Source organism: Phaethon aethereus, assembly GCF_964289735.1.
Source record: "Phaethon aethereus genome assembly, chromosome: 1".
NCBI lineage: Eukaryota > Metazoa > Chordata > Aves > Phaethontiformes > Phaethontidae > Phaethon > Phaethon aethereus.
The window spans coordinates 63,680,939-63,706,818 of NC_138575.1; the positions used below are offsets into that span (position 1 = coordinate 63,680,939).

General features: G+C 41.9%; 1 protein-coding gene across 1 annotated transcript in view; it reads right to left on the reverse strand.

The window, feature by feature from the left end:
- TBXAS1 (thromboxane A synthase 1) overlaps nucleotides 1-25,880 on the reverse strand; it is a gene marked incomplete at both ends in the record, with an annotated part of 233,929 nt that overhangs the window by 48,127 nt on the left and 159,922 nt on the right. Inside the window, one exon of the mRNA XM_082013978.1 lies at nucleotides 17,960-18,274. Within this exon, the coding sequence (XP_081870104.1) occupies nucleotides 17,960-18,274 (315 nt within the window). The remainder of the gene's footprint in view (nucleotides 1-17,959; nucleotides 18,275-25,880) is intronic.

Genomic DNA, 25,880 nt, shown 5'->3' on the forward strand with positions numbered 1-25,880 from the left:
CTGTGGGTTTAACTGCACATTACAACTCCGCGTGTTCCTTTGGCAGATCTGCTCCTCCCTGCTCTGAATCCAGACAGAATACAACCAGAAGCCCTGCGGGATTTTTAACTTCAAGATCTGTTTCCTACTTCACCCTGAAGAACAATATAAATCCATTTCCTACAGCTTTCCTTCCCGCAGCAAACCCAAATCGCTCCACTTAACACCTCTAGTGTTCACCGGATGGACCAGCATTCAGCCTAGTATCTCTTAGCGCAGTGGAGGAACATCCTAGCTCCAGTTGGGAATGCGGGCTCATTTGATTCCCTGTTTGCCTCTTGCAGTCCAGAAATGAAGAGGTTAAAATCCCATAGCTTGGTTCGATTACTGAGTTGCTGGCAGAAACGCAGAGCTGGACCAGGAGACGAGGCATACTGCACCACTGAAGAGTTGCACCCCTTGGATAACGCACTGAAATTAAACCCTTGCTCCTCGTCGCTGGCTCGGAAAAGAAAGCTCTCCCAAAACCTTTTCAAAAAAAACTACTGCCAAGAATGACCCGGTCTATAATTACCAACCCATAGCATAGTCCAGTGCTGAAGGATATATAAGTGTACATATATTTAGATGCATAAAGATTCACATGAGGACTTGGTGGCATTTGCCAATGCACTGCTTAGAATTTCCATATCTGCCTATACACAGCAAGTGTCCCATGGCTATTACATTCCTCTGCAAAGTCTGAGCATTAGTGGCATTAAAATTATTACTTCCTTAACCTGAAATGCTAAAAATATAAAAGAGAGTATTCCGATTTCAATTCAGTTTCAAGCAATCATTCCAGCAATTAGTTTTGACTTGGTGGTAATTAAGAGATTTGGTAACATTGTTTTCCTACAAAAGAAAAACCTAAACCCCCAACTTGTGACAACACTTTCCATCTAATTTCTCTTTGTGTATTTATAGAACTATAGAAACAGGAAAATAATATATTGACAAAAAGATCTAACAACACTTGGAAACACTTAACTCCAACAACTACAACACTTGAAACAGGGGTGCACTGAGCAAAACCAGGTCTGTTTTTGCTTGGTAGTATTTCACACTGGTGGAGATTGCTTTGAAAATACTCTATCCAATTCAAATATCCACATTTTCTAAAGGATGTTAAAAAACATCGGTGAACCTCTGAAAACAGGCACACGTACTGTTCAACTTTTAAAAATGAAAAAGAATTATAAAAGAAATCATTTTAGGAACTTACAGTTTTAATACAAGAAAACACTAGCAGGTGATATCACTGCACTTTACGATTATAGTAGCACAGTGAAGAGAAAATACCTTTCCCATACAAAGGGTCTTTTGTACAGCAGTCAAAGAATGACCGAAGTTCAGGGGAATCTGAAGGCAATAAATTAAAAACTGAGAAAAACCCTAATCTTTATTTAGGAGAACGATTATTAACTATTGGAAGAGATTAAACAAAATCATGGTAAATTTACTGTTGCCAGAAAAGTTAGGGCAGAAGCAGGATGACTCCTTGAGTGACTTTCCCAGCCCTATTTACACATGATGTCGGGACTGGTGGTGAGATTAAACCTTACAGCAGGAATGAGGATGAAATCAGAGCCCAAGTCCAAATGCTGCCAAACATGGAAAAAGTTCACATCTGAATGTTATGACCTGCATCTACCTATGGTTTTTCTTGTAAAATCACAGCTAGGAGAGAAAGCAGGGTGTTCACTTTGCACCAAGGCTCTGTGTCCTTGCATTGCTCTCCATTTAAGTGTGCTGCTAAGGCTCCACTGATAATAAAAGATTGATTTAAAAGACCATTCTACAACCTAAGCAAACACTGAGCCTGGTTAATGTTACATATCATATCCTCTTGTCATTTACTGCTACTCTGCGTGTTTACTGCGTCTCTCACTCCCTCTCAGTACCAGCCCAATTTACAGCAGAGCAGCTCATCCTTTGGGGCTGAGTGTAGAACTGTAACCCTGAGCCCAACAACAGCAGCCTCTTGATTATAAAAGCACAGCACTGATCTCACTTAGGGTCTGAACCAAAGCAACACCCTCCTGAGGCTCTGGGTCAAGTCTTTGCAGATTTCCTAAGTGACAGGCATCTCTGTGACTACTCTACATGCTGAACTTATTCTCTGGTAAGATCAAAAATGTAATCAAATTATCTGCATTCCTATATCAAGGTTCCTACTTCAGTTCAACAGAGAATATAAAAGAAGGTAGTGTGAACAAAAAAGAATTAAAAAAATTGTTTCCACTCCATCTTTAACATTTATAGCAAAATCTATTATTTTGCTTGGGCTACACTTATATCAAAGTCAGTACACAGCATGACAAAAACATCCATTTTCTTCCCACTAATAAAGAAAGAAAACTTAATGGAGTGTGTCATGTTTTGTCTTTTCTTTCTCTTATCATTTTCTAAATTACTGGTTTTGCTTTGTGCTCCTTTCCTTTAAATAACTGAATTGTAAGAACAAGAGATGTGTCTTTGGAGCCTGATTCTCAGTTGCACTGAGGTCCTGCTATGGCACCATAAACAGGCCCTACTGCAGTTGCCAGCGCTTGTTTATGTGTTAACAAGATAGCATCACGCAGGAATGGGGTGATGATAATACAGCTGCAGATAAAGCATGAGGATGATGTACACGCACCTTGACAGTCCATTCCCATTACAGGAGCGGTGAAAGAGGGCATAAATGTAAACTGAGAATCAGGCTCTTGGTTTGCAGTTACCCTGGATACAGTTTGTAGGATTTATATGTTTAATTAATGCAAAATGTGGAAGGTTCCACAATCCTATAAAGACAACATGTTAAAGACAGTTTTGCCCAACAATTCTAGAACAGCAGAACTTGCAACAATGGAACAAGGATAATTAAAAAGATTACGAAAGCATTTTGTTTGCTTGTTCTTCTTTGGGTCCTTCATTTTCAAAGTCAGGAAAGACATTTTATGCCACCTAATTAAAACAACTGGGAGGGGTTGTTTTAAACAAATATACTAATTTAAATAGAATTAATTCAGTGAAGTCCTATGCCCTTGGTTGTACACAACATTAGACTGCACAGTAACAAACTCCTAAACTTAAAATCTGTGGTTTAATGAATTTCATAGACAATATCTCTTTTTTTCCGCTGCAGAATGGAAAGGAGTGTGCTTTGTAGGGACTACTCAAAACACTGGCAAAAACACAATTTGCATTTCTATCCTTGCATAGGGTGATGCATGCACATCCTTAAATTTGTGCACATCAGTAGACTTACTGACTTCAATGATTCGGATCTCTGATGAAAATGACTGTATTTTCACTTAAACCCACAGGGAGAACACCAAATGATTTTACAAAGGATTCCTTGTGGGATATAAGTTAACCAGAACATGCAAATACTGCTTGATGTGTTCTTTATTTCCCATGCCAAAACTTTTAAAATCTCTGTGCCTCACCCTGAAAAAACAGGATCATTAATATTACAAGCCTTGTGGGTACATTTAGAGGTTAGTATTTATGAATCATTTGGGTGTTATCATATGAAAAGTGATAAAGTAACCATATATTTTCTAAATACTTTAGGTATCTTGCTCCCACTGGCACAAGTCTGCCATGCTGAAGCTGTGGAGTACCAAACCTGAAGAAAAGAAAGTTATTTGCCTGACAGGTACCCTTCGGGTCAAACGTTGTTGAAACCTATAGGTAAAGCAACCACTCATGTCTCTGGATACACATAAGAAACAGATCAGCTCCGTTACGGAACCAAGTAAAGAAGACTACAAGCCCCAGTGCAAAGTCGCACAGGCAACCGTCGCAATGCAAAACGACACGCGAGGTCATGCGCGCGGCACCTGTGGGCAGAGCTGTTTCTCCCAATAGTTCTCTGCACAGACCTGTGTGTTCAGGAAAGAAAGAAAAGGATCAGAAAAGGAAAACAAAGCGGGGGGACGAGGAAGCACCAGTCACGGTTTCAAAAGTGTGGCAAACCCAGCTTGGCGAGGGACTGCCACCATCCACGCTGCTCCAATGGAGCTGTGAGCGCAGGAGCCATGTCCTGCTGCTCAAGTCCTGCCGGGCTGGGCAAAAAGAGAGTTTGCACATTCCTTGTAAGTAAGTAGGGTCACTTCAAAGGTATTTGGATCCTAGCTCTAAGCCAAACAACCCAAAGAGCCTGAAATTTCAGCTGGTTGCTCTGCTCAACACAGGTAATCAATGTAAAGAGGCAACAAATTATGATATGGCACAAAAACGGGCAAATGTTGGAATTTTTCTCGGTTGCCAATGCGGCCACATCCGCAGAGGTATGCCTTTCAGTACTGGAGCTCACACACTCCTTTGGTGAGGGATCAGGCACTCCCAGTTTGCATCCAAATTGTGCATTTTACCTCATATCAAGCTTGCTCAGGCAACAGGCAGTACTTTAGGTAACCACCTACTACTTCTTGCTCCTTTTAGCTCCATAGGAAATTGCCGGTAGTCAGGACTTTCTTATTAAAGAAGGTATCAAACACATACAAATGTTTTAAAATAACAAGCTGTGGGGGGAAAAACCCACAACCTATGACACTATCTGAAGACATGCATGCAACTGGTGTCAAGCTGTGCCATTTAAAAGCACTTCTGTGGCACCCACCTATGACAGCCCGGCGGTGCGTATCTGTGAGTTTCTCACAGGCAGGGATTAAAATGCTTTTAAACATCACCTTACTCCTTGCCACTTCTCCTCGCAGCAGGGATCTCCGCTGGCTGATTTCTACCAGGCAGGTAAAGCAAGATCACTTTTAAATAACAATTTTTCCCACTACTTGATTTCCTCACCCCAAAGCCTGGGGACATGTATCTGAGCACGGGGGTGCCAGCACCACAAAGTGCCGGCAGCGCAAAGCCACGTATGCTGGAGCGGGATGTGGTACGCTGGGCCACCCCTGCCGTCTGGCAGAAAGTCAGCCGTGGGGCCACCATACCAGAGACTTTGGTGGTGAAACCCAGGGAGTTTGAACGCTTCCGGACCGTCCATCAGAAGTAAAGCTGCTTGTGAAGACATAATCTTCAAGAGCGGAGGGCAACGGCACAAGCTGGGAGAGCCATATATTGCCATAATTTGACAAACCGCAAAGGGGTAGCTGGGCCCTCCTCCTTGGAAAAACGATGGAAAAACTCACCTTTGGGTGAAGGGGCATTCATACTGCTGGCAAACTGTGAGGTGAAATTCAAGTAAACCCACCGTGACTACTCCCCCTCTCCCCTTGCGCTGAAAAAACATCAGAGCTATCTGCCGGCGGTGCCTAAACGCTTGTGTTTTTCACATCACAGAGGCAGGAGTTTTGGACCCCCTGATTCCTATACTTACATACCTTTGGAAATTAGCATAAACATCTCAGCTGGCTACCGATGTGATTAAGATGTGCCTCCACTTGGCAATTTTTCCTTTGAAACAAAGCAAAGGCTTTCATTTGTTAAGTGAAAATTCCCTGGTGGAAACCCCCTCTCTTTCCCTCCCATTTCTGACCCCATATTGGGCACTTTAATCTAATTTTGGTTTGAGGTTTTAGAAGCTGAAGGCTGCTTCTGAAGATCACTGAGGGAAAAGAAATCACTGGGAGGAACACCACACTTTGAACTGAACGTCCCTGGCACAATGCATATTGGAAAAAGCACTAAGAGCATTTCCCAATCAATGTAGCTGTATTTTTCACACCCTGTTAGAAGAAACGGAAACCTGTGGTAAATAATGCTGCTTTGCGCAAGTCCAATTACCCTAAATGATAAATGGCCTAATTATTTCAGCTCTAGAGTCTTTCCCAAGTTCTTTATCCTTTTCTTTGTAGTCACTGTCTGCAGAACAAGAGCGTTTGACTGTTACTAATTAGTGAGAGAGAAAGATGCAGGACACTTAGTAAATTCACTTCCCTTTAAATCCATCTTACAGTTATTTTTCCCCATCATGGAAAGAGAAAGTAATAATTTATTTAAAAGCTACACTGCTGGAAGAAATTTTTTCTCCATGACTACTCTATGGTATTAAAACAGTCAGCTTTTGTTTTTTTACATTCTCCAGAACGCCAAAAAATTAAAGGCACAGCAAGGTTAGATTAACACCCTGAAATTATCTGTAAGGCTCTCTACTTATCAGGCTACTAAATCTTCATTCCTGACTGCACAAAATCTTCTTCATATCATATCCTGAGTGCATATGAACTTGACACATCTTGAAAACAAATTCCAAAAAGCAAGACAATGACTTTCTGACATCTTGTTATTTCCTTGTTCCTTCATTTAGATCAACAACAGCAGCAAGGGGCTGTGGATGATTGCCCAATGTTCAGGACTTTTTCACTTCTCAATTTTCTCCTTTAAATTTGAAATCTAACTAGGAGTATTGAGAAAGATATTAAAGTTAATTCAAAATTTCTATTGCACCAAAAAAGTCAAAACAATTCCTTCTTTTGACCTAAAGGTGTGAATAAGCATTAAAAATAAATAAATAAAAAAAATTATTTATTTTTTCCCCCACTTATCAACAGAAACTTTTCTGAAATTCAATTTTTAAGATGCATGTAAAATCAACATGTTTTACATATAAAAGCATATGAATATTTTGTTGAATTCTGAAAGCACAGATTTCATACAGGTGGAAAGTATTGAGTCAACAGTACTAAAGAATTAATTGTTCTGCTTGCACAACGTGCCTTAATGTGTTATGCCTCAGTGACAGCCAGGAAAGATAATTCCCAGGACTGAGAACGTAGTTGAGTTTTCAATCTCATTACATCCGAGACCTGACTAAGGAAACCTCAGAACTTGGTACCAGTTATTAAATGAGTCTTCATTCAAGCACCTATTTATCCACTAAATAATAAATCCAACTAGACTGTTGGCTAGAAACCAACAGTCCAGTCCATACAAGCTATTGACACTTCTAGTGTATAAAAGTTCCTAGTCTCCCCTGATCGAGGCCCTGAATGCCTATCTCAGCAGCCGCTACAGCAGCGAAACTCCACTTCTGACAAGCCCACTTCCACACAAAGCATTTTGGGGCCCTGACCAAAACATTCAAAACATGACTGGTTACACTGAGGTATGAGTTTTTTGGTTGCTTTAAAAGATCTGATTTTGGAAAAGAACCGCAACCTGTCTTTTGAAAACCAGACATCAAATTAGTTGGCAATACTGGTGACAAATTGGTATCATCCACTTCTCTGGAGACAGCAAAATCTATTAGCTGGTGTGAAATGGAACAGTCAAATAACATGCGTTTCCGACTTTTCTTTGTGTTTTACTGACTACTCCCTCTGCACCAGTCTTGCTATCTTGTTAAGTAAGGAAACGTTCACTCATATCACTGGAAGGCCACTACATTTCTAGAGCAAGGGCACACCCAGAAAGACCACTTTTTCTTTCTTTCCTTAGTAAAAGGGAAGTGTAAGATGAAGCAGGACAAACAATACAAAAGCCATCTCACGCTGATTAAAAGTAACACACAAGCACATTGTTAGAACTGGAAATTATTTAAATACATATGTGCTGCCAGGGTGGTAGAGAAGGGGGGGGAAAAAAAAAAAAAAGGAGGAAAAGGAGGGGGGAGGAGGTCACAAGAAGTTCATTCTACCAAGAACTGCTTTACATAATCATGAAATGCAAACTAGTTTCCATTCCTTCTGGCACAGGCTCATTCAGCCTTCACTTTGAATGCTTATTGACAAATAAATGGACTGGTTACTTCCTATTAATGCTACCTAATTTATGTACATACCTGGAGGAAAAATTCCATTTTGACCTCACATTCATACAAGCTAAGATCATTTTTAAGCTATGAATATGTTGAATACAAGTTTAATTTCTTCTTGCTTGCTGCTGGGAATTTGCTGTTTCTTAACAAATTAGGCATGTGTTCTCCTCAGCTCAGCTTTCGCACCTTATGCATATAATATGTGCAATTCAGGAATCTCTGTTGAACTTTCAGATGAAAGACCTTTTCTTCAGCCATGATTCATTCTCCCCCTCCTCCTCTCTCTCATATGCAGGCATGTGCACACACACATGACTTGATGGTCATTTTTGTTTTATGAGCTGTTTCCCAATACCTCTCCTTTTCTTCCTCTGCCCATGAAAAGACCTTACCAAGAAAGTGATACTTGTTGTGATACAAAGCTCAAGAGTCACTATTGTCCTGAGCTGGGAAAGTGCAATTAAAGCATGATTTTATTAAGAAGGCATCTCAGTAGTAGACAGGTCAGTGGCAATCCCCACAGCAGACCAACGTCTTCATCCCCTGAAGAATCTGCCTGTCCATCTGGTGACATGGAGGGATCTCATTCCAAATGGATGCTAACTAACATCAAGCTTGAAAATGCTTCTTTGTTTAGTTTAGTGTTTAATATTCCCCAGGAGACAAGTTCCTGCCTGATAAATGTAATTGGCTGCTAATGCTGAGACACAGTGTGGGGTCCTGACACAGATGTCCAAGGCCACCCTCTCTCATTTGTAAGTTTTTTCAGGGCCAGATGGTTTGGTTTCTCTGATTTCTTGCATCTGAGGTTGTGCCTATGGCTGGCTGTCCTCCCTTTCATTGCTAGGTATTTACAATGCAGCTGCACACAGTTTACGGAAACCTTTTGGCGCCTAACTTCCATGCAAAAAAACATATTAGTATAATATCTTTCCGGACTTGACCCCTACTTCACACAGAATAAAAATCCTGAGTGCTAGACAGACTGCCACTGAAGATCAGGCACTCATACCCACAAAGGGCATCCCCATTCCTTAGAAGTCATGCCATGTGCACCTCTCTTCCTGCCATACATAACTCCTCTGGCAAGACGGGTGAGAGTATGTCCCTCCCAAAGTTGGAGGGGGGGGGTGTGTGCTATTTGCTGTGGTTTCTTACCTCCTTACTTCTGCAAGGCTTAACTGCCCAGTGCAAAATTTGATCTACCAATTCTACCTGGAATAGTGCTCCTCCCGGCAAATAATGTTACCTATCTGTAGCTAAAATTTAACACTGATACTGGTAGTTAGCATTGATTAAATAGTGATATCGGTATGGATTTGGTTTTCTATGTCCCTGGGGGAAGCATGTTGATTGCCATATGATGTCCGGAGTGGTACGCAGGAGTACTTGAGATACGAATCCTGAAGAAAACTGTAGCCAGTTTCTTAGCAGTGATATTTTTCCTTAGATTAAAAGCAAATATGCTCTTTCCTCCATAAAAGCCTCAGATGGAGGGAAGGAATAAAGATGGGGCAGATGCATCTTTCCCTTTACTTCCTCTTTAAACAAATCTGTCTAATCGCATTTAAAGTGCTGTATTATTAACATCTTCACCATTAAATGTTCCATGTCACCAGAAAAAATTATTCTTTAACATGAACCCTGTAGCAGTGGTAGCAGGTCAATTATTATGAGGATGGCAAAATACCAGGAAAATTCAGGGGTGAAAATTAGTATCTGCCTAGCATACATTACCTGAGACTCAGTTTTGCTCAAGAATAGCAATAAGGCAGAGTCACTGAGCAACATGTGACATTGCAAGCAAAAGATAAATTAGTCTTCATGGGCAAGAGGCTGATAAGCTTGAACTGAACAAATGGAAAAATAAAAGGGGTTTTTTGTGGTTTTGGTTTTTTAAACTTTGGTGAAGAGGTGTAAATGAACCCGCCAATGTCAACAGCAACAACAACAAGTTCCTTGAAACATGGGCACATTAATCATCTCAACAACATCTCAGTCCAGGCCACATAGAATATCAGTTCTCAGCTGTCAAAAGGATTTCCCTGGAAAACAAATAATTTTTTTTCATACCCAGGTTATCTTTTTGGTAGGGTTCTTGGAAAAGTCAAGGGAGGGGGACAATGCCAAGATACCACTGGGGTTTAAGACATTGACTGTATTCCTATAAGCTAACAGTAGACTTTCCAAAAAAGCAAAGCCAAAGCATTCCTAAGAGACACCTGGACTTACCAACTGATTGATTCAACCCTTTCCGTATTAAAAATAACCCGACTCTCCAGGAAGTGCTTATCTTTTTAAGAGGTACCTGTGGAGAGCAAAGACAGTGTCACAACTACAATTATATGGTAGGCAAAAAGAGTTGCCCTTGTGGGACTCTTGGCTGGTCACGCTCTTCCTGCTTGCCCACACTTTCACCAAAGGATGACTGTGGCTGCCTACAAATCCCAGCTTCTGTAAAGTGGGAGCAAGCAATGGGCATCTTCCAGAAAGGCCTCCAGGACAACTCCTCTGGCTGGTGCTGTGAGGTTGTCTGGGACAGAAGGCAACCCATGCATAGCGATACCTACTAAGGCTTGCACAGTGAGCAAACGGAGCCCAAGTTTTTCCCCTAGGTGCTTCCCTTCAATGTTTGAGACTAGGAACAGGCTTGCGGCAAAGTGGGCAAACATGAGGCGGGCTTGGGCTCAAGAGCTTTCTCAGGCCACCTCCCCTTATACAGCAGAGACACAAGTCAGTAAAGAGACCAAAGCCCCCAGTCTCAGAGGTCCTTAAGTGGTTGAAAGTTGGGAAGAATTAGGAATAAAAATGACCTCTGCCCAAGAAAAGTGACTTGGATCTTGAGTCCAAAGGCTGCATTCAAATCAGTAGCTTCTAGATACTAAGAGAAGGGGGGAAATGCAGGGAAGGGCTTATTGTCTTCTCTTAACTTCAACCTGTATGTATAGAAGCACCATGAGACAAAGATAATTAACTGATTTCGGACACTGAGTAATTGTGTGAAGAACTGCAGAAATATAACCTAACACCTCAGTCTCCACATGTTTAAATGCATCTTTTTATTTGTTAACAACAAAACTGATTGCTGACAGCTGACACGTGAATGACATGAGGCTCTGCAACACCTTCTCAAACAAAAAAAAAGAAAACAAAGAGGGTCATTTCCTTCAACAGAATAAACAGCAACACCATACAATATTGCTTGTGCTTACTGGTTTTGTATGTTTTGTGTGTGTGTGTGTGTGCATGTGTAACAGTGATGCTCTTCTGTGGACTTTTTTCTGCAAACTATTTACAATTCAGTCTCCCTTGATAAATGCAAGCCTCCACCGTCAGCAGTATTTGCTTAGTGAAGCTTAGTCTCTGTAGTTGCAAGCTTCTGAGAGCATAGTGCCTTGAGATACTGCATGAAAGGCACCAAACTCATGCAAATTGCTGTGGTAATTCCCTGACAGTGCCATCTCTCTGACTTTCACCTCTCATTTTCACTAATGCTCAGAGAAACCAGTCTGTGCTACCAAGGAGATTCTCTGCATAAACAGCTTAAAAATCTGAAGTAGTCGGTCAGGCACAGAGACACCACAAAAATGGTCCTACCTCTCACTGCTCTCTGGGAATTCTATGGGAAGAGAAAATTCTGAAATGGCAAAATCTCTATACAATAAGACATCTCCGTTAGACTGCAGAGATATCAATGAAGGAGCTCTTCAATGCAAAGGACAGAATCATAAGCCAGTGTAAAATAGTATGACTCCACTCACATCAATGATGATGTGCCAAGTTACCCCAGATGAGCAAGTGCCACATCTAGTATCTTTGATAAATTACAGCTCCAAAGTCATAAATCATTAAGGAGGAGTTTACATATCAGTCCAGTCAACCTGTCCCATTCACAACTGACCACACACAGCAGTTAAAATGGAATTAAACTGTACTTTTTCATAAATGAAATTATGACTTGCAACAACTTTGGGCTGTCATCATTCAATATTATTGACATGAAGGAACAGAGTTGAAACATAGTCTGGTCAACATTTTCAATTAGTCATATTGAAAATATTCCTGGGCCCTAGAGCAATACAAAAGCAAATATTTATAGGAACAGGAAGATTTCTTTCCATTAAAGAAAAACCTCCAAATCTCCATTTAAATAGCGAGAGAGTATGGCAGGACTCTGACATTTCTTTAAACTTCATGGGCTCTAGCCAGTGGTGAACATGTTGATAAGCCACAACAGCATGGAATAGTTAGGCTAGTGCTTTGTGTGGATAGGAAATTGGAGGAGTAGAGACATGCTGAGGCTTATCCTGCTCTTCATTCATCTCCACACTGATGTTTCTAAGTATCGTATCAAGCAGTGATAAGCAAGAGCTGTACATGGCACTTTAAAAATAGAATGGAACACCCAGTTAGTCTTGCAGTCTCCAATGAATGTTTTACAGTAATAGCTGCCCTTTCATCTATTTATTTTTATTTACTACTCCTGACTCCTGTGTTCTCCTTCATTTTTGCCAGGGGTCCTGAAAGTTTTCCTAGACACAAGGAGGAGTGAGTTCCTACTTTGTCCTTCTCCAGACCTCTTCTGGCTAGCACAGAGCCCCGGCAGCCTTGCGTATCAGTGCAGCAACACGCCTCAGGTTCTGTAACTAGCACTAGGCCTTTCATGCAACTTTTTTCTTCTGGTACTTTAAGTAATGAGAGGTTTATGTAGATATGAGCTAGAAAACCAAAACTTGTAAGTACCAAGCCTTCCCATGTGTTAATGCAAGACACGGATGCCTATTACTGAGAATGTGCAGCAAATGATTCCTGAAGCTGAGATTAGAATTCAGGGTGCTCCTTGCTCCAGATTTCTCTATGGTCAGCACATTCAATGTATTTCTTTATTACATGGAGGCAGAGCAGTCCATTCTTGTACCTCTTTTGCTCTCCTTAGCTGCCCCAAAGCATACCTATTTTCCCTCCCTCAAGAAAATGACCTAATTTCATTTGTTTAACCTGATCGGTTTACTTTGCAATGGATCAGGAGTGCGTACATCGCCACATTTCACCTAGGGGCAACAAGTAACTTCTCATAAGAAGTTAACTTGATCACCTATGTTTTTGCAATCTATTTTGTGCCACTACTCTTCCTGTCTAAAACTGTGCAGTCCAGTAAAGCAACAACAAAAAAATTGTAATTGTGAATGACTCGGGCTTGCGAGGAAGGAGAAGGGAGGGAGGAAGCAGAAGGGAGGGAGACATTTAAAGGCTAAAATGGTGGAAAGAGAGGTAAGAAAGAGAGACCTCATATTAAGGGAACCCCCAGGATGGGAGATGCAGCAATTTTTCATGCCCTGCAGCTTAGGACAAAACACACAGAGCCACTTAGACTGCAGTGGGGCTCAGAAGCAAGTGTCCATCTGCTCAGAACAAATGCGTGCTGCAGGCTTGCTACACTTTTGCTGAGCACACACACACACAAAAATCAACTTGCTTTTACAACAAAATAATCAGTCACAAGTACAAAAATCATTCATAAATACATGTCTTCTGAAGGGCTCTTTAACAACTCTGCACAGGAATCATTTTTGACTGAAATGGAGAGGGTGAAGACGATGGGTGTATTCCTTCTCACGCACTTAATGTGGATAAAAACATCTCTTTCACAACTGTATAGCCTCTAACAGTTTAGGGATGGTTAGCCACAAACCCTGTAAAAATAATCTGGTCTTGAAATAGCAACTTTTCTTCCCCCTCCCCAATCCTCTTTTACTGGTATATACCAGGCTAGCTTCTCAACTGATGTGTATTATCATATCTGTACTAATACCAAACATGTTGTGCCAGTTTACAACCTTCTGAAGACCTGACCCCTCTCTGCTGTCCTGGAAACAGACCTGTGGTCTTATGCAGAAAGTAATATTCTTTTATATACACATAGCTATAGGCATCCTGCCCCCACTAGCTCATATTTAACTTGCTTTTCATCTTGCTTATTTTGTCTTCACGGTATCAAAGCAAGCTGCACACCCAGCAACAAGCTTGCAGCAAATAGGTGCATCTTATTTTCAGTGGATGGCCCTTCACAGGGCACATACTACACCCCCAAGGGATTCACGAAGAGGGTCATAGTCTCTACAATTTTAATTTCCATTTGTCTGTTAGAGGCGTTATGCTCAAACTTGTCTTTCCCAGGGCAGCTGGAGCAGACACTGGGATTGACAGGAAGAATGGGAAGATGCAGTGTGTGGTAACGGTAGTCACCACTCGGTACCCTCTCTCTCTGCTTCCCCAGAGATGATGAAAAGCTGCTTTCCCTACACCCCAAAGATCCAGACAGAGATGAGGAGAGCAATAACTGTGTGTGTCATGCCCTCTACAATAACCCAGGAGAGAGGTTTTTCCTGTTTGCCAGACTCTGAAATGCCTCTTCTCACTTTCAGGGAAAGAGACATCATCAAGCCTCTGCGCTGAGCTATTAGCCAAGAGAAGACCTGGGAAGTCCTTTAGCGAATAGATGAGGAAGGTCCTGGGAGGTAAAAAAAGAGGTGACAACCCATGACTTGCTCCAGGCACTGTTTTCTGAGGACACTTGTCTGGAAGTGCCATCTCCACAGTGTTATTCAGGCAGTGTGGTGGAGAGAGGCAGAGAGGTCTCCCAAGACAGCTCTGAGACAAACTTGGCCACCACAACACAGCAGCACAACATGGCTGGTTGGACCTGCCTCTCCTTTGGGCTCCTGACTCCCAGCACAGCACTGGGGCCAGACTACTTCCAGCACCTAACCTCATATTTCTGCACCACACCGCAGCAGCTTGCGCCAAGCTAGCACAGGGATCTGTAACACGGCATTGCCTCGGCGTTCTCCTTCCCCTTCATACTGTCCCATTCTGCTGAGGTAACCGCTGTGCAAGCAAGATAGATGAGTACCAGAGCAAACTCAGGGGTCACCTCAAGTACAACACCCAGAGCCCCAAAATACTGCTGTATGCCCAGACAGACTGACTCTGCTCTCCTTACTGGCAATCACAAGGTCACTGTGCTTTAAGTTTTTGACTTAAAAAACCTGGAACTGCACCTGTCATTTATAGCACCTTTTCTCAGATGGTTCTCACATGTCTTTATAAACTTCAGTAAATGAGTGTATAAATCACTCTGTCCACCACCAATGTACAGCCATCTCTGGGATGATACACAGCAGCTGCTGTAAAATCAGACCACAGCTCTACACCACAGATTAGGGCAATAAAACATGCTGCTTGAGGCAACTGAAATGGTTGGAGGAAGGAAAGGGGATGTGGTGGGCAGCATTTTGTAGTTATAATTACCTGAGTATAAATTTGGCTGAAGAGGGTACCGTGTTTAACACTGGCATATCTGCAAATCAAACCAGGCCACCATCACCTGTCAAAACAACCTGACTGTACTATTCTCCATGTTTTGGCCTTCTAAAGCCCTTCCTTTCTGAAAATTGCAAAGGACCTTGATAAGAGCAAAGCTGATGTGCTGAGCACAAGCAATAATCTAATCAAATTTCTTGGCAACTGACTTGATAGCTAACTGTGAGCCTGTATCTGCTATGCCCCCTCCCTTCTCCCTTGCATGACAACTGAACATAGCATCTATATATTCCCAGTTTTAAAATAGCTTCTGCTCCCGTAACTTGCAAGCCATTCGCATAGATCTTATTTTCTAGGTTAAAAGTAGTTAATTACAGTCACAAAGGGTACCGAACTGCTGCATCCTTTTCCTTATTCTGGGATGGGCTCCTTGAGCAGTACATTGCGTCCCCTCAAATCATAACTGTTTATAATAGGAAATCTTCTGAAGGATGGGGGGTGCACAGACTAGATCTATGAATTTCCTGGTATCAAGGACAGAAGATGAATAGTTATCCTTCTCTCCCTCTTCTCCTTGGCCATACAGACATATATGCATCATCTAAAACTAAACCTGAAAACTAGTAATGTATGGGGAAGTGATTTGAAAGGTATTTCCAATCAATATATCACATGGGACAGCACGGTTTGGGATGGGGCCACGAGTTTGGGTTGAGGCACCACACGGACCACATACAGTGCTGATCTGCAAAAAACATTAATTTAATTTGAATGCCATCTCTCTACACCAAGTTTTAACTTCTCTGTCATGAGTGTCCCTAGCTCCACAACAGCTCCTAGATACTGCAAAAGCTGGAATTATTAGCAAAATATTCCTGTTACGAGAACCAAGAGTCAAGCATTATGCAGTTGAATTGGATTATTATTGAAATACTACTAATAGTGAGTGACAGCTCAGACCATATACAGCACAGGGTCCGTTTAGTTCTCTAGCTTGGATCAGGAGCACACTCACATGCAAGTCTCTTGCCCTGGTTCACACTCCAGTCTCCAAGTACACAGCAAGGGCTCCTTTAACTGGAACTACACAGGCAGACTGGTCCAATTCCCTAAGGGGAATTTGGTGCACAGGCACAGACTCGAACTAGCCTCAAATAAACTCCTGAGGTGTGTACACTGTGCACCCAACAGTCCTCAGTACCAACTGTGCTAGATGACGAACCTGTGTCTACGAGAGCACACTACTTGTTAACGTAGGCATAGCCATACACATGGTCTCCCTATGCGAAATGTCTGGAAGCAATTGGACAGTTAATGACTACTTGCAGTCAGCTTTCTGTGCACTTACATGGAAAAGTTTACTAATTCATATCCCCATCTACAGACAGATATGAATGACATCACGTACCTATCATATCGGATACCTCTACCAGCAATTTCACTTTGGTTTCTTGGGCTGTCAGTTTTCAGGAACTGGTGAGGAGATGGACCGTATTTTCCTTGGGGATGCATAATAGGGGTTTCTATGTGCAACTCTGCCACCAGTATTAACCAGTAAACTGCACATACTCCAGGCCAAGTTGCACCTTCACATCTTTGCAGGCCTTAAGGAAGTCCATTGAACTAACCAGACACGAGGGCATAATTAGGTCTGCTGTATTTGAATGAAACAAGTAAATACGCTCCAGCTGGAGTGTTGTTTAGCTAATAGCCTAAACCCTATAGGTTAGAACATAACACATCAACGGTTCCAATTGTATTGAGTTAACTCACACCAGAGGTGTAATACAGCATGCACTGAGAAAAAACTCTGTGGATCAGATTGCGCAGTCCTAACCTCCGCTGCTGTCATCCATCTGCACCCTCGGAGCAAAAGCAATATAGGCGGGGAATCACTATACTCAGAACCTTGTCATGCAAGACAAAAGATGACATTTTCTGTGTACACAAATCCTGGCTTTTATGTTTGCACAAGCAAAAGGAGGGAAATGGTAGCTTTTGAATGGGCACACTTTGCATAGTCGAGAATTTTCTATTACCAGCAAAGCAGAAAATTATACAACTCTCTTCGTGTTCTGTAAGTACAACACAGAGGATAGAATGCATAAAAACTATGAAACTCCCATAACTGTACGGTTAAGGCTTTCAGCATGCAAATCCAGCAGCTAAAATCCTGCAAGACAGCCATGCCTGGTGTCATTTTATTCCTGTTAGCCTTGTGATCCATTATAAAAGCGTTCATGAAAAGAGAAAGACCCTAGATCTGAATTCTCATAACTAACAACTTGTGCAGAGAGTGTAGGGTGGAAGAATGGCTGCTGCATTGTTATCTAGGAAACATAAATGCCTTTGGTAAATACAGACAGTGAAGAAGAAGTAATTTGAACACAGTATAAAAGAATTAGATATTGTGATTTTTTTTTTTTTTATGCACACACATATATTCTTCTGCTGAAAAAAAAAGTATGAACATTTAAAGAAAAACTTAGCAGTTTATGATTTGCAAGAATGTTGTTCATATCCTTACAAATTAAATAAAATAAATTGACCACAAAAACAATGAAAGTATCTGGACAAGAGGAAAAAACAGAATTGTGTAGTTTTAGTCAGGTGACAGCTATTTTATTTCAATACTATAAAATATTTTGTAAAAGTTAAGCTTTCACTATGACACAAAGTTTCTGGGCCATCTCTTCAGTTGCTGTAAAGTGACATTATTTAACAGTTTCCAAAAAAACCTAAATGATATAAATTAATTTTGAATTTTTGGCTGAAAAATCTTAATAAAATGTTAATTATACGCATACATAACTGAGACAAATAGGGGTCATGCAGGTGCCACAGTGGCACGATGACATTCACACTGCCTGGCTCCCTGCATGAAGCTCAACACCAGCAGATCGTACTTACATGTTTTGCTGAGAACTCATCGACCTCCTGAAGCACCTTCTCCTGGCACTCTGGGTTGGTGGCTAGCAAGTAGGTGGCAAAAGACAGTGTGCTAGTGGTGGTCTCGTACCCAGCGATCAGGAACAGGAAAGCTTGGCCTGCGATCTCATCCTCTGTTAACGTCTTCTGAGCCTTTCCAGATGGGGCCCAGCCAGCAAGAGGTGCCTCGTTCTGTCTGGAAGCAGCACATGGACTGATGACATCAAAACACCCGGCTGCCAGGGAGTCAGCTGAGTCGCGGGAGTCGAGCATCCACTGGAGGAAATCTCTGCGCCTCTGCAGAATACAGGACGAGAAGAAGGACAAAGAATAGGTTACAGAGCAATGCCTTTACCCATGGGGGACAGGACGAGAGAGCTGTTTCCTATTTATACTGCCCACTTGGCTCCCACAGAATGGCCACCAGCCTTTCACTGAATGAGGAGACTTCTATAAATCAGCTGGAAATGCCATCACGAAGAGCTGGTCACTGCTTTCTTCACAGTGGGATGAGACTGATCTGCCCCCAATGCATAACAGGCACATATTTTCACAGATAATTGCTAATGGCCAGCTCTATACAGAGCTGCTTCCATCCTCAGGGTGAGTTCTTGGCACTTGCTGGTAGTAAGGGGATTGACATAGTCAAGGCATGGTCCCATGTACACCTGCCAAGTGGAGGTGGCCCAACTCATGTTTGTAGGATTTGGCCCATCTCTGCTTGTAAGCACCATCCTTATTTGTTCAGATGGTCCAAAGCATGAAAGTCACCATCTAGGTTTAGGGTTGCATCTACAATAATTTCTGTGCCAGCTCAACAAGACAGGATTAGAAACTGATATCAGTAAACTGGTGCATTTTTTATGAGAAAGTACAGTTATAAACACTTGTACCAGCATAACATTTACAATTTTTTTTTAACATATTTGCAGAAACGCATTACAACAGTAAGCATTCCTCTACCGTAAAACCTGTTTGGGTGGCTTGTTTTTGCAAAATGCCCACTGAATGATTCTACTGTTATGAAAACTGCTTTCTTTCACGCTAGTTTCTGGCAGAAAAACTCCAATAAACAGACCTATGGACAAGAGTGAGTTGACTCCAAACCAGTCTGGACAGCAAGCTTGATTAGGCTTTGAAATATAACCCAAAAGGTTTGAATTGACTTTTGGGAGTGAGCATAATAGAATTGTGCTGAACCTAAGCCATAAGGCTATGTGATTGATTTTCAATTCCTCAAATACCAACAGAATACATGATATCTCAAGGACTTAGAAGTGAGTGCAGTGCCAGAACACAACAACTTGTGCACTGGGATGGACAAAAGAAGGGACCAACTCTTTCTTCACAAGAAAAAAATGCTGCAAAGCTGCATTTATCTGATAAAAAGAAATCATTTGAATGATTTCTTGGATCTGATGATTGAGAGATAAAGTAGAAAAAGGGAAAACCAGAGGAAAGGACAGACAAACAAGATAAGAGTAAGGAAGGACTAATTAATTATAAATGTCAAAGGACTTAATCAGATTATTTTTTTTTTCCCACACAACATGGGAAGAGAGAGCAGTGAGACAACAAAAGAGGAGAAATACTTAGTGTCCTGTGCTTAGCTCTGCTGCCAACAAACTGTTCTGACTGATCTACAGGCAGAAAGGAATAGTTATTTTGAGGTTTGAGTAATATAAGGGATTAGCACACTGCCTTTTTAGCAACTCCTTCCCTCCACACCACAGAACGTTTTCATTTTGCATGTGTACACCATGCACCTTGTATCCATGACCACAGTGCATCCTGCACCCTGGTACACCCAAGAATCGATACTCCAGATAGTAGCCAGCACCAGTCACCACATGCTGAAGCACTCTACAAATTGGCCAGACTGCATCAAGGCACAGGATACGTGCTTTTCCCCCTCGTGAACGCACACAAAGCAGCATTCTACCCATCGTACTCAGCAAATGAGTTCCAGCTCTGAAAATACTTCCTTGTGCCTAGACTTAGGCACAATTTCCATATTCAAATAGGCCATGCTTCTTTGGTCTCTCGTTTCTAATACAGCAAGCCAAAAGTTGCAACTTCCCTGCCACAGTCATCCTCCTCCAGCATAATAAGATACCTCTGCTCTTTTATGTTCCTCTAGACGGGAGGAAACAAGACGTCATGCATGCTTCAGCCGTGCATAGCTAAAAATCTCATTTAACTTTTCCAGGAAGGGCTTTATTCACATTCTGGGAGTCCTTTTATTGCACAACTGTGAGTCCTACTCTTTGGCATAGCCTACGCTTCGAGGATTTTCCTGAAGTACCTATATTTGGGTTAGGGCATTTTTAAATAAAGAAAACCCCAACAGTCCAGTTCCAGTGTGTTCATTAGTAAACTAGTCCAGTATAGTAACGAACTGCATCTGTAGAGATATTCCCTTTTACCTGTAAGACAAGTCATCATCACCTAAACTACCTTTATAATATAAAAATGTATAATTTCATTCATATCCAGTGGAGTTGTAACGCTGTAACATAACACAGTTCAAATGATATAACGTTTGGTATAGTGCTGCATTCATCCTTCTCGAGCTGTGAATTTTCTTGTAAACAAACCCATTGCTCTCTGAGGGTTTGCAGTTCCCAGTCGTGAGCTGTTAGTTGAGTCTGGTCTTATATTTAGACAATACTCTCTCTGGAGACCCTGTAAGATGTTTCTTCAGCCTCAGACAAAATCAGGTCCCGGCCTTATACAAAGCATCTGGTTATTGCTATGATAGTAAAGTAATAATCATAATGACTAGTGAATAAAATTTCATTCATGAGAATTTTTGCTGAAAGCAAACTTAATGAATGCTAGCACAAGTGAATATTCCCAAGGACGTGCTCTGAAATGCCTCTGTGGCCATTTTGAGGAGCTCTTTTTATTACTCACATAATATATTGGGGTAGGAATTTAAAAGCTTGTCTTGTTACAGAATCTGTTTAAAAGGTCACTCTATCGAGAAACAACTAGCTGCCTTATCTGTGCTATGTCGTTTGTTCACAGGTGAGCCAGGGTTGCTAGGAGCAATGGCTTCATAAACAATGCTTGCAAAAACAACATTCATTTATAAAAACTATTTGAATAATAGTGGGGGGAAAAAAAGCATAAAATTAGAAAGATGCAAGCTTTTTCAAGATAATTCTCCACTGTGGAAGGAGCTATATTTTAGCAAAACTCCTCTTCCTTATGGTTCCTTCTACTTCACTTTAGGCATCAGTATAGAATGCAACATAAAAAATCATCATCAACCCAAGCGAGAGAAAAGATTTCCAGGGTTATAACCAGTCATAATGAAACATATTTTTCTTCCGCACCATCAGGATAGAAAAATCACTCTGACTCAATAACCTAACAATGGCAATAGAGGCAAACACTAGCATAAAACCAAACATAATTGGATTGTTAAGTGCTGAAAATGAGGAAAAGGTATCTCATGAAAATTCACAGAGGTTTTCTACACTTAGGTTGACAATAGAGAGGAAAAAAAAAAGAGGAAGTTTTTTTCAGGTTGACAACAGAGCAGGTACTGACAGTGTTGCTGCACAAAAACATTCTCTGGTCATCACATATAGCTGCTGGCTTTCTTTTTCTATCGGGGACATTCGTTTGATTTTCCTCACAAAAAGCAGAAGCCCATAATGGCCTCTACCTTGTCCTCTGACACCTGTATAGTTATGGTACAGTGGCCTCAGACACAAGTTCCCACTTCAAAAGAACGGCATGCCAATGCGGCGGACTCTTGTTCTACCCCCGTACAACACAGAGCCTATCATTAAGCCAATGAAAATTGAATGGAAAGCTACTATTTGAAAAATATCTAATTTGAATGCAGTATGGGACAGGGTGCATGTTCAACTTGGTGGTGACACAGACATCCTCTTTGAAATATATAAGACGACAAGCCCTGCTTTCAGCTTCCCCAAGATAGACACCTTGCAATATATTTCCTGACACCAGGGTTCTGGGCCATATCATTTCTCTCATTAGTCTCCTTAAACATCACCTGGCCATGCAATCATTCTGCACAGAACCGTAACGAGCTGCGTGCTACACACTGGAAGAATAGATGTGTGCTATGCTGGGGAAGGCCAATCCAGCAGTATCTATCACCCCTCCTCAAATCACCGCTTTTAAGTTTTGCAACTGTCAGAAGAAGAGAGACACATCGCTCACATGCGTGATGTATCATGACTTTTCTCACAGGTGGCAAGGGTCCCGGGGGGCGGGGGATGTCTCCGGCTCTTTCCACCCTAAACAGGGAACTGTGTTTTCATAGCAAAGATTGACATACCGGCTGACCTTCTGGCAAATTCACTGCTGCTTTGGGGATCCAGGGAACCCATGGGTTATGCTTTGGTAAAGAGATTGAGCCATTCAACTATATCAGTTAAAATTTTTGTTCTTAATTCTGTGATTTCAGTTGTGTTTTCTGCAAACTATACTCAAATTTTGCACCACTCTGATAGTTCAGCTCCCCATTTTGAGTTCAAAAGAGCCCAGAACTACAAAAAGCAACTTAAAGATGAATCAAGGAATCAAACTAGACAACGTAACTGTTGGCATTCTGTAAAGCACTTGCTGTGGTGCAAAAGTCATACAAGTGTGATGCTGCTAATATAATACCTCTCACAATAAACTGTGCAGGCCCTCCTAGCCATTCTCAAATACTCTGATGGCAGCTCAGAAAAGCAGAAGCTAAGCTTCAGGATCCTTATCTAGAAGATAGAAAGCTCACATCTCCCATTATTTCAGTTTCCTACAAACTCGTACAAACACTGTTATATTAGTTTATATCCAGGGCACTTTTTGTAAGTTTGATTTAGCAACCATCTTTTTAGGTCAGACCAACCTGTGTCACCCTGAAGTTATCAGTAAAGCACTGCAGTGGCAACTCAGATCCTTTTGAAAAAAGCAGCACAAAATGCCGTCCCACTAAAACGATCATTTTGCCAAACTGCTTTGAAAGGATCAAATTCAACCTCTCCCTAACACTTTGCAGATTTCATTTGGTTTCTCAGCAAAATCACAGAAAAGCCAGTCTCTCTGCCAATACATCCAGTCCCGAGACATTTCAGAGAAATAGTCCTTTTGCCTTCTGCTTGAACCCAGAAGCTGGAATTAACTGGGCGGCCAGAGCTGACAGCCCTCAAATTTGTGCGTCTGAAGGTTGAGGGCATGGTGCTCCCACAGGTGATGCTCCACTCTGGGAGGATCTGGAGTCTGCTGAACTGCAGGGTACAGCTCTTGGTCGAGAGCAGCTGGGAGGCTTTCAGTCTGGCAGAAAAAAATATTTTGTTTGCATTTGTTAACATCAGCTGGTGAAGCCACTGTAATGTTTTTACTGTAAGTGGGCTGAATGAGGGCAGGCACGGCTTACAAAGCAATGTAACTTGCATTAAAAACCTGAGTAAATTTAAAGCAAAAAAAACCCCGTATTCACCGAGTGCCCACTTGGAAAGTGGAGCAGCCTTTTGTCACCTTGCCCTGATCTTAACATTTCTGGTGAAACACCAGGTGGAAAAGATTTTGCACAACTTTGGACATGTTCTGATATTTTCATATATTATCACTACTAAACCCCTATGCAAGTTTCCAGCAGTAGTTGACAGCAAGGAGGGAGCACCGTGAGTATTCAATGGCACCGCATTTGATGTCAGAAGCCACAGCAATGCCTTTGCTTTCTACCTGAAAGAAAAAAAGAAGTGTCCCTACAATTATGTCACAAAAATGCTACATGAAGCGCTGAGCAGGTCCAGAAGGGGCAGGTAGATCAGCAGATTAAGGAAATCACCCGGGCATGGAAAGTATTAAACATGGTAACAAAAGGTATCTTCTGTATGTGACCAATGTTCTTTTAAAAAACAAAGATAAAAAAACAAGAGTAAGTGTAAATTTGAGTATGACGTGGATTTTACTGGCTGAGTTTGCCACTAAATCTGCAGAGTGGCCGATATAAATTACTGGTTAAAGCACTGACCTGCACAGAAGCTGGGATGCTTGAAGCTGCGCTCCCTTTTTCGCCTTTAAAACACAGTTATAACAGGTGCAGTTTCTCCATCTGTAAGATCGGTACAACACGCATCAAATCTTATAAAACCCCGTGAGGAAAAGCTAATGATGATCTCAGAAAACCCTTTAAGACCTAGGATAAAAACAGATTTACACAGACTCAAAGTGTTTAAGGCAAAAGCACCGTCACATGGGGGACAGAGTCCTGGAAGGAACTCGGCAAGTTATCTACACCATCCCCTTGCCACAAGGCAGCATCAGCCAAACCAACACTGACAGCTGTTTGTCTAACCTGTTCTTAAAAACCCAGCCAAACTCCAGCTTCCCACGGCCTCCCCAAGCAGTCTACCCCTGCAATGAACCATTTTCGTCACTGGAGAAGTTTCCCCTCCTCCAGTGAGTCACTGCAGATATTGGAGATCATTAGATTTCACCCAGTTGCACTCGTAATGCCTGAGACTCCACAACCTGTATTTGTATATGTGTCTCTCTTTTTATATATATAACTTCCATAGGTCTTTAACAAAGCATGCTGATAACAGAAAAATCATACTGCTGAAAAATACAAAACTATTTTCATGTGGTATTGCCTCCATTCACGAGGTGAGGGAGAAGAGTGCTCAGGAACTGCTGGTTTCTTCCTCAAACGTTTTGCACTTTTCTGACCTTAAAAATGCACAGTTAAAGTAAAAGCATAAGTAATCTACAGAGGCATGGGCAAGCCTAATTCGACCTGAAAATAAAGCTGGGGGGAATTCTTAAAAACAAGATTTTGTTAGGGACCTTCAGCTTAAACTGCTGCACGTGGCACTAGAGGGTTCACATCTTGAAAGACAACAGCTTCCTTCTTGAGATGTTCCCACACAGTCCAGGAATTAAAATAAATTTGAATTTCAGAGAGCAAAGAACTGTTTCTAGTTGAGAGAAGCTTAACATAGCTCTTTATAGCTTTTGTAGAAGGAGGCTCTTTCTAATCTTAAGTGTGTGGACCTGTTGACTGTGAGCTGCAAAGATCCTAGCCAGAGGCCTAACTTGGCTGCAGTGATATGCAGGATGAAGAGATACTACGATTATGGGAGAGAGAAAGTAAGGCACACACCTATTTGATTGTTTCATTCGTTATATGGGCCCACAGAGAAACCCATGGCTTTGCCTAGAGAGCTGGAAACCCTTCCAGTAGTTCTGCAGTGTAAAACCAAGGGGTTGCCTGCAGCCTGGTCCATTTATACCCCTCAGGAACTGACTGGTGTCTCTGACTCTGGGGAGTTTCTCTCCAACACCAGGCTGAGCAGAATGAGCTAGGCGTCCAAGGGAAGCACTAAGCTTCTCCATGAAATTCAGTCTAAAGGCAAACAAGTGGCATGGTGGCGTTGTGTTGATGGTTGGACTTGATGGTGTTAAAGGTCTTTTCCAACCTTAACGGTTCTGTGATTCTGTGAAGTGTCAAGCGCTTTGTGGCAGCTGGTTGGCCTCTCTGCCGCGTTGGGCTGGCAGCCTCAGCCCAGAGCACAGCACAACAGTATAACCTCCACAGCTCCCTCCATCGCATGCACATGTGGGGAAGGCTCAGAAAACAGCCCAAAAATATGATGGCTGGAGAGTCTCATCCAGCTTTCCCAATCCCTGAAATCACTGTGAGCAAGAGATCCTGGTAGCAAGTAACAGTGGAATGCAACCTCCTTATTCTGTTATTTGCAAAACGTGAAGGATAACAACCGCCTGATAACGACTCCTGGCATTATCAGAGTACAAACAATAAATATTGGATTTGCGTGTGTGGCAGCTGAGCTTCTCCTGCCCCACACACGTTTTGCTGCTTGGAGGTGGAGGAGTGCGGTTATCAGAATACACAGTGGGCACACACAGC